The sequence below is a fragment of the Heptranchias perlo genome, chromosome 23, assembly GCF_035084215.1.
Source record: "Heptranchias perlo isolate sHepPer1 chromosome 23, sHepPer1.hap1, whole genome shotgun sequence".
Taxonomy (NCBI): domain Eukaryota; kingdom Metazoa; phylum Chordata; class Chondrichthyes; order Hexanchiformes; family Hexanchidae; genus Heptranchias; species Heptranchias perlo.
The window spans coordinates 8486480-8500526 of record NC_090347.1 but is presented as its reverse complement, the minus strand read 5'-3'; the positions used below and the strand labels follow the sequence as shown (position 1 = coordinate 8500526).

The window sequence follows — 14047 nt, the reverse complement described above, 5'->3', positions numbered from 1 at the left end:
TCTCTCGTTAGGAGAGTGTGTTCAGAAACATGCTCCACAGGGCCACGTAGTGCCTGGAGCCTGCAACTATATAGTGCTAGTCACAAAACTGGGCAATATTAATGTAGCCATTTACAAAGGTAAATGTTGATAAAGTGTAACTGAAAATTGTGTCAATCGGAAGTGAGATTTATGGACAGGAAGCATATGCCCTACACCAATTGTTCATAATATATAGATGGATTTGGCTGTTCTTTATCTGACTTGGCTTGTTTGATGATCGACCTTTGAAAACATATCCTCTGACCCAAGTCCTCTGGATAGGTAGCAGTTTAAAATACAGAATAAAATACATTTGAATTATGTCTGGTGTTTACATGTTGATATAACTGCCCTTACTCTGTCCATATAAAAACTATTATTTAATTGCCCTTTTCCATAGCGGTCCTCTCTGGTTAGTTCTCCATGGGAGATTGGAATGAAGAGGGAGAAAGGAGGCAAAAGTCAAACTTTTCTGCTTCTCTAACTAGTGTCAGTCTTTTTTTTTGGTGGACGGATGTCCCATTCACTCATTCAACTTGTGAAAGAATCCCAATACTTGAATGGGCAACACCTTGAAAATCAAAGTCCGTGTGAAATTGTGTGAAAATAATGGTCTCTGGGGAGCTCCAGTCTGTGTGCAATAAGTTTGTAATTGTGTAGGCTGAGTGGGACGGTTCAGGTTATTGAAGTTAAGAATACCCCAGTGTGTGTGTGTACCTCTGTGGTGACGTATAATTTTCTTTTCACAGAAAGGAAGACCTTGACACCAGTAACATGTATGCCAAATTTTATTCTCATTGAATTGGTAGATTACAGTTAAACAGATATATTATTGACTTGTAACTTCAGGATTGTATTAATTACTCTTACCTATTGTATATGTGTACATAAAAGTACAAGACTAAAGATTTGAATCCATAAAAGTATGTAAATTTAGCATTGTATATTAAATGTTGACAATCGACATAATTTTAAAAGAAGCTTAAAGAGCTTGTAAAGATTGCATATTGTAGAACTGTTTATTGCAGTAAGACTTGCTCTACTGGAGTGGAATCGTTGGCCCTCGTTCAGTCTGTATAAATAACGCCCAAATAGCCAGGTCTTGATACAGTGGGGGCTGTGCTCGTCAGCAGTCTCTGGGGTGGGATGAGGTCGGGGATAGAAAAATTGGGATCCATATATAAAAATATCAGTCATTGAACTGATCTGGATTAAAGAAAGTAGTAATATTAAAAACAGATACTGCCCCTGCACACTGATTGCATCTCCAGGTGATTAAAATGCCCATGTAAAGGTGCCAGGTGTGCACCAAGTATCCTTCAGTGAGCCTTCCCTGACTCGCCCAATGTGAGTGTGAACCTTCCCTGATTTTCCCAGTGAATAAAGTTAATGGCTTCAAACAATCCGCTGATTATTGTCTAGCCAGACTCTTTCAACCTCACACACTGTTAAATACCTCTGGTTGGTTGATAACTTTTTTTGTTGCCCCTTTTTTATAAAAAAAAATCAGCAGCTTCTCTGGTTAAATTTCCCAATATTTGAACAGGTTCTCATTCAGGATCTGAATTCAGGAGAGAGCATGTCAAAGATCAGCTGCTTTCTCCTCCCTCCCTGGCTTTGGCCTGGCTCTAACAGCACCTTAACTAGCAAGTTAAATATTCAGGCAGGGACTCCTAACTCAACACTCCATGGTGCAAGGTTTTGTTGCTCTAGTAAACACAATGCCTGGTTGCCAAGCAAAGGAGTATAAAGCCTGGTGGTGCATTGAGTTGCTGTGCCAACGCAATGTGTGATGGGAGAATGCCCTGAGTTTCCATCAGTATGTGTAGCACACATGTACAGGAAGAACCCTCTTGTGGTGGTGAATGCAGGAGAAAGTTTCCTCTTGACGAGGCAATGGTGCGAGGCAGGTACTTTTTAAAAAAAAAAAAATTAAGTAGAGCAGGTCCAGACACATGGTTGATTCCAGAAATGTCAATGTGAGATCCTTCCATTCCCATTCACCCACCACCAACTGAAAACCCTATGGATCATTACGGCAGAATCCAAAAGTTGACGTACTGCCTTTACCTTTCACAGGACCCCTTGTCCAATGAGAGGAAGTCAACAGCAGTCACCTTGTCTAATACACATGGGTAATGGACAAATTCAGCAACTGACTGTACCAAGCTTCATCAAAGCAGCAGCAAGAGTGGCAATTATCAGAGAGCCTGCAAAGTGCTTGATTTCTCATCAAACCGCCTCAAACGACGGGGACTGATTTAAACTGTTTCTCCTTTCCCTCCGAGCGCTGCGCCACACCCACCAAGCCTGCTGGAACACTGTCTCTGGCACAGGTTTCGGCAGGTGACCCAGTCATGCCAGGTAGCGGTGTTGCCACATGAAAGAAACAGTGGACCTCTGACTGTTAACATTTAATTACAGCGATTTCAAAACTACTTGCATAAGCAAGATACACGGAATGAAGTGTCTGATCTACTGAAAAATAAAATACTTTGAGTTCTTAACCTAGCAGCACCCCCTTGGCCTACACTTGCCGGCGGTTTGTTTTTAGTGAAGCGGGCTATTGTACTGTCGATTTTACAATGTGTTTGCCTGGGCTTTATAAACTGTAGCAGGCACCAGTTGAGGAGGCTACGTGGCTTCATAGACATTCAGTACAAGAATGTCCATCATTTAAGTTATTGCAGAGAACACAGACTAGGTTTTGTTGTATTACACTTGCATTGAGAGATTGAAGTGCTGTTTGTTGTGCTACACAGGTTAACCATTTTCTTGTTGCTTTCCCAGGAAACCTGAGGTCAAGCCCACAGCTTCAGCACCAGTTGACCTTCCCCCTGAATATTTGACTAGCCCTCTATCCCAGCAGTCGCAGGTAAGCAGTTAACCCAGTCGGGTTCAACGCGATTTGCAATCCCTTCTTGTGCATTAAACATTTTGAGTTTCCGCGATGAAACGGTTTACAAAATTCCACCCCAAGTTACTATGCAGCTCACTCCTACGACCCATGTAAAATCGGGTGCGTCAGGTGTTCGTATAATAGTGACTTTGTTTTTATGAGCTCTCTCCTTTGGCTCTGAACACTGCACTGCTGTACCTGCAGAGAGTGTGAGAGAGAGGTACATTGTGTATGTTGCAAACTGTTGCAGGTTCTTCCTGGCTCAGGATCGACTGTCAAACCAGTTTGAAGTCCCCATTCCTGTTGAAGTGAATAGAGCCACTCTCTGGCTCCTCTTCCCCTGTCTGTCAGTGATATCACTGGAGTGGCTCTGGAGGGAATGAGATCTGAAGTGATGGGTCTTTGGGACAAGAAATTCAAAGGTTTATAGTAGCAATTGATTTTTTTTAATGTACACATTGGGGAAGCACTATGAACAAACATGTTGTAAACTTCTATGATTCTATTGCAGGCAATTGGGACTACCTTAGTGGTATAAACTGGGCGACATGGACATGTTGGGCCGAAGGGCCTGTTTCCATGTTGTAAACTTCTATGATTCTAAAATATGCTCCCCAGACTTTCCTTCTCCTTTAAGTCAACCCCCCCCTTCCAGATTTATAGGCGATAGAAGCCCGTGTGGAGGTGCAATTTATTTAAATTTTAATAAAAGTAATCAGTAACAAATTGGACTCTTGTATATTTGGTGGATGGTTTCAGAACTGTGGAACCAAAACATTGCTTTTAACGTTTGTTAGAATTCTGAAAACCTGCCTCGGTTGACCCCTCACTCGTGTCTCCTGCTTTTCTGATTGTGACAGTTGCCTCCCAAACGTGACGAAGCTGCCTTACAGGAGGAAGAGGAGCTTCAGCTGGCTATAGCCCTGTCGCAGTCTGAGGCAGAAGAGAAGGAGAGAATGGTGAGTAACATCACTGGACAGCACTAACTGCAGAAGGAGCAAAGCCAGCACCGTCCAGGAACTGCTGCTGCATTCAAATAGAATGCTTGCACTGCGTTAGTTATCCAGACACAATGAATTGACCAGTGCTTCCCTGTAATTTGTATTGAGGTACTGTGCATAATTCTAAGCTCATTGCTACACTATCTTGGTTTATGACTTCTTCTCCAAAGTGTTTTAAGTTCCTAGAGCTGTACTACCAGATAATGATTATAATAGTTTGAGAAGATCCAATGTCATTTCTTTACAGTCTTCATGACCGGATCGCTAATCTTTCAGTAAAACTCCGATGTTTTCAAAAATGCAGACTTCAATGCACAGAGAACAAGAATCTTTAAGTTTAACAAAAGCAAAATGCTGCGGATGCTGGAAATCTGAAATAAAAACAGAAAATGCTGGAAAACATTCAGCAGGTCGGGCAGCATCTGTGGGGAGAGAGACAGAGTTGATGTGTGTGGAAGTTGATGGTTCAGAACAGACTGTACACTGAGTTACATGAATTAATAGGCAGTTAATGTACGCTTTTTTTTAAAATGGGAACTCACCTGAGACTTCTCCCTGTGCAGAGACAGAAGAGCACTTACTCCATGTACCCGAAGGCTGACCCTATACCAATCACCTCATCAGCCCCACCAGTCAGCAGCCTGTATTCCTCTCCAGTGGTAAGAGTTTAACACCAGTTTTTTGCATTTTAGTGACTGATTTGAAGGAAAGTTTTGACATTGCTGTTTGTATCAGGTGCCTCCCATTTAGGAGTCGATCATTAAAGCTGAACCTCATCCTGTTCTCATTTAATAAAGGAAAGGACTTGCATTTATACAGTGCCTTTCACAAGCTGAGGATGTCCCAAAGCGCTTCATAGCCAGTGAAGTACTTTTAGAAGTGTAGTCACTGTTGTAACACATGGCAGCCAATTTTGCACACAGCAAGATCCCACAAACGGCACTGAGATACCTGACCAGGTAATTTGTTTTAGTAATATTGGTATCCTCACTTCTGCTTCCACCTGGAGTTACAGAATAGCAATGAGGAGAGGGGAGCCCCAGCTTATCCTCTCACTAGCCCTGTAGCACAAAGAGAATTGTAACATCTCTATTGCACCCTGGCAGAGGTCAGATTTCAGTGGTCACGTGTTGTATTTGCCCATTGAGCCACTGTGGCAGCTCCCACAACTCAACAAATGTCGAATTCACGTTAAAATTTTAAACAGTCCCTTTTTTATATTTGATTGGGTTATAAGAGAGTGCCTGGCCCTTGACTATATCGATGAGGAAGAGTGTATCAGGATTGGTTATGTTTAATGTATAATGCTAACACTGGAACATGATCTTGTGTTTTTCCATTTCAGAATTCTTCTGCCCCTACAGCTGAAGAGATTGATCCTGAGGTAAAGTGTGTGAATGACTTTTTTTTTAAAAGAAAATTTACAACAGTTTTCAAATATAAAGGAATAACAAGACCGAATACCTTGTACCTCTGTCTTTCTCTTTTCAAAAGCTGGCTCGATACCTGAATCGCAACTACTGGGAGAAGAAGCAGGAGGAGGTTAGAAAGAGTCCCACCCCCTCTGCCCCAGTCTCTGTGGTGGAGACCGTCACGCAGCCCATTGAAACTCACCCAGCTCCCGTCACAGTGGTGGAGGTAAATGGGGAAGGGGGTTTCTGATGTCTTGCTTTTGTCTTCTTTCTAATGTGTTTCCCGGTGAAATTTGGCAAAAAGACAAACTCATGAAAGTAACTAGGCCTCCAGCTCCATATGGTGGCTTCAGACTGAGTGTTTGTTTTTGTTTTTCCTCTGTTGTTCAGCAGCAGTATCAGAACGGAGAGTCCGAGGAGAACCATGACCAGTTTCTGAAGGCACTGCAGAACTCGGTGGTGACGTTTGTGAACAGGATGAAGAGCAATCACATGCGCGGGCGCAGCATCACCAACGACACTGCCGTGCTGTCCCTGTTCCAGTCCATCAATAACATGCACCCTCAGCTCTTGGAACTCCTCAATCAGCTGGACGAGAAGCGCTGTAAGTACGAGAGGGCGTGGGAAAGCTCGCGCATCCAGGGAGGGACCTCTGTTTCAAAATGCCGTTCAATCTATCCTGAGGTAAAATACAACTTATATAATGGCTCCGATAACAAATCTACTGCAGGGCTGAGGCGTACAGACCAGGAATGTCCCAGGTTTGATCCCTGGTCCGTGGTGAGTTAGCTGACCTCAGCCATGGTGGTGATAAGGGAGCTTCAGTTGACTTCAGCATCTTTAGGCTTCGGGAGAGGAATCATCAGCTGGGGTTCCCGCCTGGGTATAGTATGTAGCAGCAGGAAAGGGGCAAAAAAGTAAATGGGACTGCTATTTTATCAAACACCTAAACTCAAGCTACCCGAGAGTCTGGAAATCTCGATGGTTATTTCCCTGTCTGAGTCCTAATGTTTACAATAACTTCCCCAGTCCAGCTCTCCATTTACAAAACACTGCCTTAATTAAAATGCTAGTGCTCTACCAGCGAGTACAGTAACCAGCTTTGCCCACCAGCTGGGCTTACAGTTGGCATGTGCTCTGCTATGCTTCAGTTTAGATTGTAAGCAGCATGTGTCGTATGGAAGACTTGTTGGTTACTGCACCAGTAACATCCTTCACTGTAGAGTGGGCACAGAGAGAGTCACTTTAAACTGAACTCCTGAGTAACATTGCCAGTGAGTGTTGGAACTGAGTTGGGAAGTTTTTGGCTGCATCAGGACTGGGCAGTCACCTTTATACTGCCAGCACTGAATAGAGGAGAGGGACATGGTGCCTGAAATAGGCAGTCATTTTATAGGTTGCAGTTCTATATTCAGAAACCCCTCCCAGTGTTTAAGCCTTTCTACTGTTTTTTTTTTAGCCTCGTTAGCCAGTAACTCTGCCGTCGTACCGGAGTTCCAGAGACCATACATTTGGGAAGGAAAACTGAATGAATTCACATACTCGACTGCGTGGAATTATTAAATCCTTTGCTTGATAGATTCTCTTGACAAAAATAAACCATGTTGGAGAGTTTGAGCAGCAAATAAACCAAGTGGATCTTTTTATTAAAAAATAACTTTTAAAAAAATTTCAGTGTACTACGAAGGTCTCCAGGACAAACTGGCCCAGATCCGGGACGCACGCGGGGCCCTGAACGCTCTGCGCGAGGAACATCGCGAGAAGCTGCGCCGAGCGGCTGAGGAAGCTGAGCGCCAGCGGCAGATCCAGTTGGCACAGAAACTAGAGATCATGAGGCAAAAGAAGCAGGTCAGTTCCTCCTAAACAGGTGTGTCTGGAGATGGAGAAACTGTCTTATTTCATGGTGGGATATTTTTCTTTTAATATCCATTGGATATATGTTCTGTTTCTTTTACCCTACGTATGGAATTAATGAGTTCAAGGCCTCAAAGGATTTGAATATTAGAAAAGAAAGAACTTTCATTTCTATCGTGCCTTTCAGGACATCCCAAAGGGTTTTACAGAAAATTAAGTATAGTCACTGTTGTAATGTAGGAAATGTGGCAGCTAATTTGTGCACAGCAAGCTCCCACAAACAGCAATGAGATAAATGACCAGATAATCTGTGTTTTTGTGATGTTGGTTGAGGGATAAATATTGGCCAGGAGATCGGGGAGAACTCCCCCTGCTCTTCCAGTAGTGCCGTGGGATCTTTTACACTCCCATGAGAGGGCAAACAAGGCCTCGGTTTAATGTCTCATTCAAAAGTGGAGTCTGTTCTCAAAGGTGACCTATATGAAACTGGGTGTCCATGAGCTAGTACCAGGGAGGGTACTAAGAACAGCAAAGTACAGAACCTCGCTGTTTGAATGGTGTGCGTCGGTTGCCAAGGAGACTTATTGGCTGATTTGGAAAACTTAGCTTCGAGCTCTTGGTATTTTTATCTCCATCCCCCACCCCCCCCAAATCAAACTTTGTTGTCACCTTCTTGCGAGTATCTATTTTCTCACTTACCTCCGTTTCCTCAGCCTCTGCATGATTGATGTGCCAACTGAATGTTTGTGTCCTATTTGATCCGTTGTGTGGGCACTTACCACATTGTTTTAAGTGCCTACAAGTGAAGCACTGCATCAAACTTTTAAGTAATGAATCTGACACTCCTGTTTAATCTGAATTCTATCGTCTACTCTGCTCCAGTCCGTGCCCCCTGCTAGTGATTGTATGTATTCCTCAGTAATCGCAGACTTTGCCCCAGTGTTCTGTCAGTCTTGAAGTTGGCGAGTTTTGAACCATTTTTTTCTTGTCTCAGGAGTACCTGGAGATGCAGCGACAGCTGGCCATTCAGAGGCTGCAGGAGCAGGAGAAGGAACGACAGATACGCCTGGAGCAGCAGAAGCAAACCATTCAGATGCGAGCACAGATGCCGGCCTTCCCGCTGCCGTACGCACAGGTTAGAGTTAAATGTGGAAGAATGGGTGCCCGGGAGAGCAGAACAAGGCTGTAACTCAATGTCAGGACGTTCTCTCTTCGAACTCTGGGCAGAGTTCAAGCAGGTTAATCGCTTTGTCAGGATCCTGTGATTGTGTTGTGGCTTTGCACGCCGTACAAAATGGAGCATTAATGTGGTGGAGTTTGGCAGAAAATGATTTTTCATTCTTGACACCTTTTTATAGTTCCTTAGTTGTATTTACTGTACCACTATTACAAGATTTTGTTTGTTGGGGTGGCGGGGAGTGGTTGGATAGAGTGTAGAAATAGTTACACCACTGACATAACTCTGCCCTGCTGTTTGCAGCCTGTCATCACCAGGATTGACCTTACCTTACTCTCCCCATCTCACCTCATCTGCATAATGATCGGCAAACCAGTCCCAAAGTTCAAAGAGCGTACCATTTGATAGGGAGTGATATGTACAGTAACAAATGTGTGAGGGGAATTGGATTTTAATTTATTCCCTGGTTCAGATGCCATTTTAGAAACTGCTTCACGTTCACTGTTGCGGTTTGACACCTGATTTTGTAACTCCCTCGCGGCACTGTGTGTTAGTGTTGGCCTCACCTGTGTGGGTTTTTCACTGCTTAATAATTCAATTCAGTAGGGAAAAAAATTGGTATTTGTTGTCCTTTTTCGTCTTCATTTCTGTGCATTCTCTTGTTATCCTGAGTGCTATATTCTGAGCATTATGCACTGTGCAAATTCGGCTATGTGGAGAACATGAGCAATAGTTTGATACCTGAAGCCCCTGCATGATTGATGTGCCGACTGAATGTGTCGTCCTCCGTTTGATTCATTGTGTGGTATTTATCACAGTGAATCACTGCATCAGACTTTAACTATTTAATCTGACACATCTGTTTAATCTGAATTCTTCCCTCTGCCCAGCTCCAGTCCATGCCCTCTGCCAGTGGTGTTATGTATCAGCCGGCAGGTCCAACCAGCTTCCCTGGCACGTTCAGCCCCGCAGGCTCGGTGGAAGGATCTCCTATGCACACTGTGTACATGAATCAGACGGGACAGCCTGGCACTGGACCATATCCCTCCATGCCAGTCTCTGGAGCAGGTGAGGTGCAACTGGGCCACCAAAACACTCAGTACACCGCTGGTTTACGTCAAACTCTGTTCAAATGCCATGTGTTTGTTTATGTATTGCATTTCTGCTTAATCCAGCCCTCACTCTTGAACGAACTGATTCAGCAAGACTGTGAGTCAGGAGGGATCAGATCACGGATGTACTTGAGGGGAGAGCCGGACAACATGCGCTTGGTTTGGAATCAGCAGGTTGCAGAAATCTAGAGGCGTTGAGACCTGTCGAAACCTGACGAGTGGTGGTGCTACTGTGTTTGTTGGCACTGCAGGCCATGGCAGCAACAAACTCCTATTGGGAAACACAATCCATGATCTCGGTCAGGAATGTGGCTGCTATTGTTTCTGGTCTCTCGCATTCACGGCACTTGTGCATTAAATTGAGTGCCTGCTGCAAAAGAGATGATGGCTTTGTTTTAATTTGTGCTCGGGATGCGGGCATCGCTGGCAAGGCCAACATTATTGGCCATCCGTAGTTGCCCTGAGAAGGTGGTGGGCCGCCTTGAAGTTGCAGTAGCAATTTTTACACCTGTGGGGCTTGCTAGGCCACTTCAGAGTGATGGAAGGGACTGGAGTCACGTGTGGGTCAGGCTGGGTAGGGATAGCAGGTTCCCTTCCCTGGTGCCAGCCCACAGATGATCATATTTATTGAATTGAGTTTCACAACTTTCCTAGATGGGATTTGAACTCAATCACTGGATTACTAGTCTAGTACCATAACCACTGGAATGCTGTACACTGTGGTTAAATAGCTGTAACATGCTGAGCCAATACTCCGCATTCAGTCTCTCGCTCTCCAGTGTTATAAATTGAATAGCCCAGTGGTGAAGGATGGAATACTAGAGCCTGGTCTTCAGTTGCTTCCAGACCTTCATTCACAGAGCTCCACATTACACCCACCCCACACCCTAGATCAGCTCTCTTATAAATGGATACAAGAGAGTTTCCAATTGATATGGACCACCCGAATACAATTAACACTAATAGAAATCACATGGATACAATTAAAACCCAGCATGTCCCTCATTCTGTGGGATAACACACACCACACACGTCTGGTGGTTCTCTTACTGTGATGCCATTACAGGGACAGTCCGTTTCTTGTGTTCATTCGTACAATTCTTGTGCACCTTAGATCCGAACATGGTGAATCCTTACATGTACCAGGCGGCAGCTCCGACTAGTCAGACGCCCCAGCAAGGCCAGGGAGTGCCCACGACAAACACTGGATACTCAAACTACCAACCAACCCCTTCACAGAACTACCAGGCAAGTCGCACGCATGTCTTCTCTCGTGTGGATCCTAGTCTCTTTTAATTAACTGTTTTTGGTCTGTTCTAAAATATTGAGGCTTTATTTTAGATTGAAGTAGGAACTCGGACTCCGTTTCATTTAGCAGCCTTCACAACCAGCGGCTTTTCATGCTAACCTTTCTGGACCGAATGCCATTTTGTTGCCCCTTCTCAAAGATAAGAATTTTTAGGAACAGGAAAATGTCATTAGGTCCAGTGGGTCGTTCCCGCGCCGCGGAGCGGGGTGGGTCGTTCCCGCGCCGCGGAGCGGGGTGGGTCGTTCCCGCGCCGCGGAGCGGGGTGGGTCGTTCCCGCGCCGCGCAGCGGGGTGGGCCGTTCCCGCGCCGCGCAGCGGGGTGGGCCGTTCCCGCGCCGCGCAGCGGGGTGGGCCGTTCCCGCGCCGCGCAGCGGGGTGGGCCGTTCCCGCGCCGCGCAGCGGGGTGGGCCGTTCCCGCGCCGCGCAGCGGGGTGGGCCGTTCCCGCGCCGCGCAGCGGGGTGGGCCGTTCCCGCGCCGCGCAGCGGGGTGGGCCGTTCCCGCGCCGCGCAGCGGGGTGGGCCGTTCCCGCGCCGCGCAGCGGGGTGGGCCGTTCCCGCGCCGCGCAGCGGGGTGGGCCGTTCCCGCGCCGCGCAGCGGGGTGGGCCGTTCCCGCGCCGCGCAGCGGGGTGGGCCGTTCCCGCGCCGCGCAGCGGGGTGGGCCGTTCCCGCGCCGCGCAGCGGGGTGGGCCGTTCCCGCGCCGCGCAGCGGGGTGGGCCGTTCCCGCGCCGCGCAGCGGGGTGGGCCGTTCCCGCGCCGCGCAGCGGGGTGGGCCGTTCCCGCGCCGCGCAGCGGGGTGGGCCGTTCCCGCGCCGCGCAGCGGGGTGGGCCGTTCCCGCGCCGCGCAGCGGGGTGGGCCGTTCCCGCGCCGCGCAGCGGGGTGGGCCGTTCCCGCGCCGCGCAGCGGGGTGGGCCGTTCCCGCGCCGCGCAGCGGGGTGGGCCGTTCCCGCGCCGCGCAGCGGGGTGGGCCGTTCCCGCGCCGCGCAGCGGGGTGGGCCGTTCCCGCGCCGCGCAGCGGGGTGGGCCGTTCCCGCGCCGCGCAGCGGGGTGGGCCGTTCCCGCGCCGCGCAGCGGGGTGGGCCGTTCCCGCGCCGCGCAGCGGGGTGGGCCGTTCCCGCGCCGCGCAGCGGGGTGGGCCGTTCCCGCGCCGCGCAGCGGGGTGGGCCGTTCCCTGACTCTGTGATTCTTCCGTTGCAGAATGTGGTTTCCCAGCCGCAGAGCATGTCAACACTTCCCCAGCCTCCGCAGTCAGGTGGATTGGGATACATGGGATCCCAGACTGTCCCAATGGGTTACCAGCCGTATAACATGCAGGTATCCGTATTCACCATTTTGTTGTGTTAATACTTAAAAGTTTGTGATTTACTAAACAATCGGGCTGAGGCCCAGAGAGAGAGAGAGATCGCCAGTGATACTGGTCATAGTTCAGAAATTCAACTCCTTCCCCTCCAAAGCATGTACAAATGATGAGTTCTCTGAGATCTGGGTATTATAAAATATGTCAACTTTTCAAAAATAAGTCCCCTTCTGTTATGTAGGTTTTAAGTGGGTTAATTGTTAAATAACTCTGACACATTACATTTGCACATTCTTAAACTGAACCAGAAATGTGGCTGTAAGAGAAGCCCTTTCGTCCGCCCTGTAAGAGAGGCCTGTATCTGGAGTGAATGTGTTGCTTTGGATCTGCGCTCCTCGCGCTGTGGTTTCCAAGCTTTGTTCTGTACAGTAAACAACTAATTTTGTTGCTTTCCTGCAGAATATGATGTCTGCCCTGCCAGCTCAGGATCCAACCATGAGCAACTTACCTCCGCAGCAGTCTTACCTTCCAGCACAGCAGCCTATGTATCAGCAGGTAAGAGGACCACCAGTATCCGTGCTGCCTGGATTATGCGCTCAAGTCTCTGGAGTGGGGCTTGACTTCTGACTCGGAGGAGAGCGTGCTGCCCAACTGAGCCACCTCCTGGTGGCTTCACAAGAAGCTGGTGTTGAGTCTTAAAGTTGCACATGCTCTGACGTAATGCGAGAAATGTAAAGGACGAGAGAGAGACAAGGCCCATTCGGCTGATCGAAGCTGTTCTCCGCTCCAGTCTCCCAAGTCCTCTGCTGCGACAGCCATGGTGCACGTTGACTTGGCTGGAGAAAAGGAAACGCGGAATGAGGAGCGGGTGGTCGCCAAATAACTGTTCTGTGTCTTAACTCTTCCCTTTTTGTTTGCAGATGGCACCTCCTGGAGCACAACCACCACCACCACAGCAGGTGCAGCAGCAGCCGCAGCAGCAGCAGGTCCAACAGCAGCCAGGCTCCGAGGCACAGCTCATCTCGTTTGACTGAACACTCTGTCTTGGGAGGGAAAGGGGGGGGGGGGGGGGCGCGCACAGTCATCTCTTTTGTCGGGGTCGGGTGGGGGGGGGAACCCTCACAGCGGGGCTTCGCATTTCCAGTTAATTATCGGAGGGGAGCAAAGAAAGAAATCAGGACTGTATGATTACTATTTGTCCGACTAACTTTTCAAAGGCACACTGGCTTTGATAAGCCTCCTGATCCTTTTTGAAAGGCTGGCGTAGGGTATTGGCTGCTGTCTGCTCATCTCCAATTGCACAGTGCATCTTCTCTGTGTTTCCTGTCGTGTTTGAGAGAGGGAAGAAAAGGACTGTTCCGCCAATCATTTGAGACACTAAATTTTAAGCTGGCGGGCAGTCTGTGCAACGTAAATATTGGGAAAGAATGCTGACATTTTTGAAATGCTGGGGAGCTTTGTGAGAGCGCAAACGGACGTTTAGACTGGATTTCCTTTTCAGAATATTTTCACTTTTTAAAAACAACATAGTGACTGCCACACTTTAGTCAGTTTTAATCCATATCACTGGACCACGTGTGCTGTTTGATTCCTCCTCACTGAGTCAGCAGGGCTGGATGGGAGTCGTGTGATGTGATGAATGGAGGTAGATTGGGCTCTTTTTTTTTTTCCCCGTTTATTTGATTTGATGTTTCTTTGGAATCATATTGTTGTTTGTTTATGTGGTGGGTATTTTTTTTGACTCTCTCTTTCCCCCCCCACCCCACCCCTGTAATTCCTCCCCTCCCTCTCCTGGAGGCAGTGAGGGGTGTATTTCTGCTGGTCCAAGCAGCTCTCTGGTTCATCGTGTAGGTGGCCTCTAGAGAGTGAAGTGGTAATTGTGACCGAGCTCGCTGGGCGGGAATCCCACTGGATCGGATGGAACACCCCCGCCCCAGTATCTAAAACCGGGCGAGGTGTAAAACCA

General features: G+C 47.8%; 1 protein-coding gene across 4 annotated transcripts in view; it reads left to right on the top strand.

Moving 5' to 3' along the window:
• The window catches only part of hgs (hepatocyte growth factor-regulated tyrosine kinase substrate), a 36901-nt gene extending 23766 nt beyond the window's left edge, over window positions 1–13135 (top strand). Inside the window, exons 9-22 of one of the 4 annotated variants that reach the window (XM_068003945.1) lie at window positions 771–797; window positions 2812–2896; window positions 3781–3879; window positions 4485–4580; window positions 5267–5305; window positions 5416–5559; window positions 5727–5937; window positions 7009–7181; window positions 8182–8322; window positions 9255–9432; window positions 10591–10724; window positions 11982–12098; window positions 12541–12636; window positions 13002–13135. In XM_068003945.1, coding sequence (XP_067860046.1) covers window positions 771–797; window positions 2812–2896; window positions 3781–3879; window positions 4485–4580; window positions 5267–5305; window positions 5416–5559; window positions 5727–5937; window positions 7009–7181; window positions 8182–8322; window positions 9255–9432; window positions 10591–10724; window positions 11982–12098; window positions 12541–12636; window positions 13002–13115 — 1654 coding nt within the window. In that variant the 3' untranslated portion in view covers window positions 13116–13135. Of the gene's footprint in view, window positions 1–770; window positions 798–2811; window positions 2897–3780; window positions 3880–4484; window positions 4581–5266; window positions 5306–5415; window positions 5560–5723; window positions 5938–7008; window positions 7182–8181; window positions 8323–9254; window positions 9433–10590; window positions 10725–11981; window positions 12099–12540; window positions 12637–13001 lie in introns of all 4 variants that reach the window. The other 3 variants (XM_068003943.1, XM_068003947.1, XM_068003946.1) reach the window with 3 other exon arrangements.
• Window positions 13136–14047: the final 912 nt, after the last annotated feature.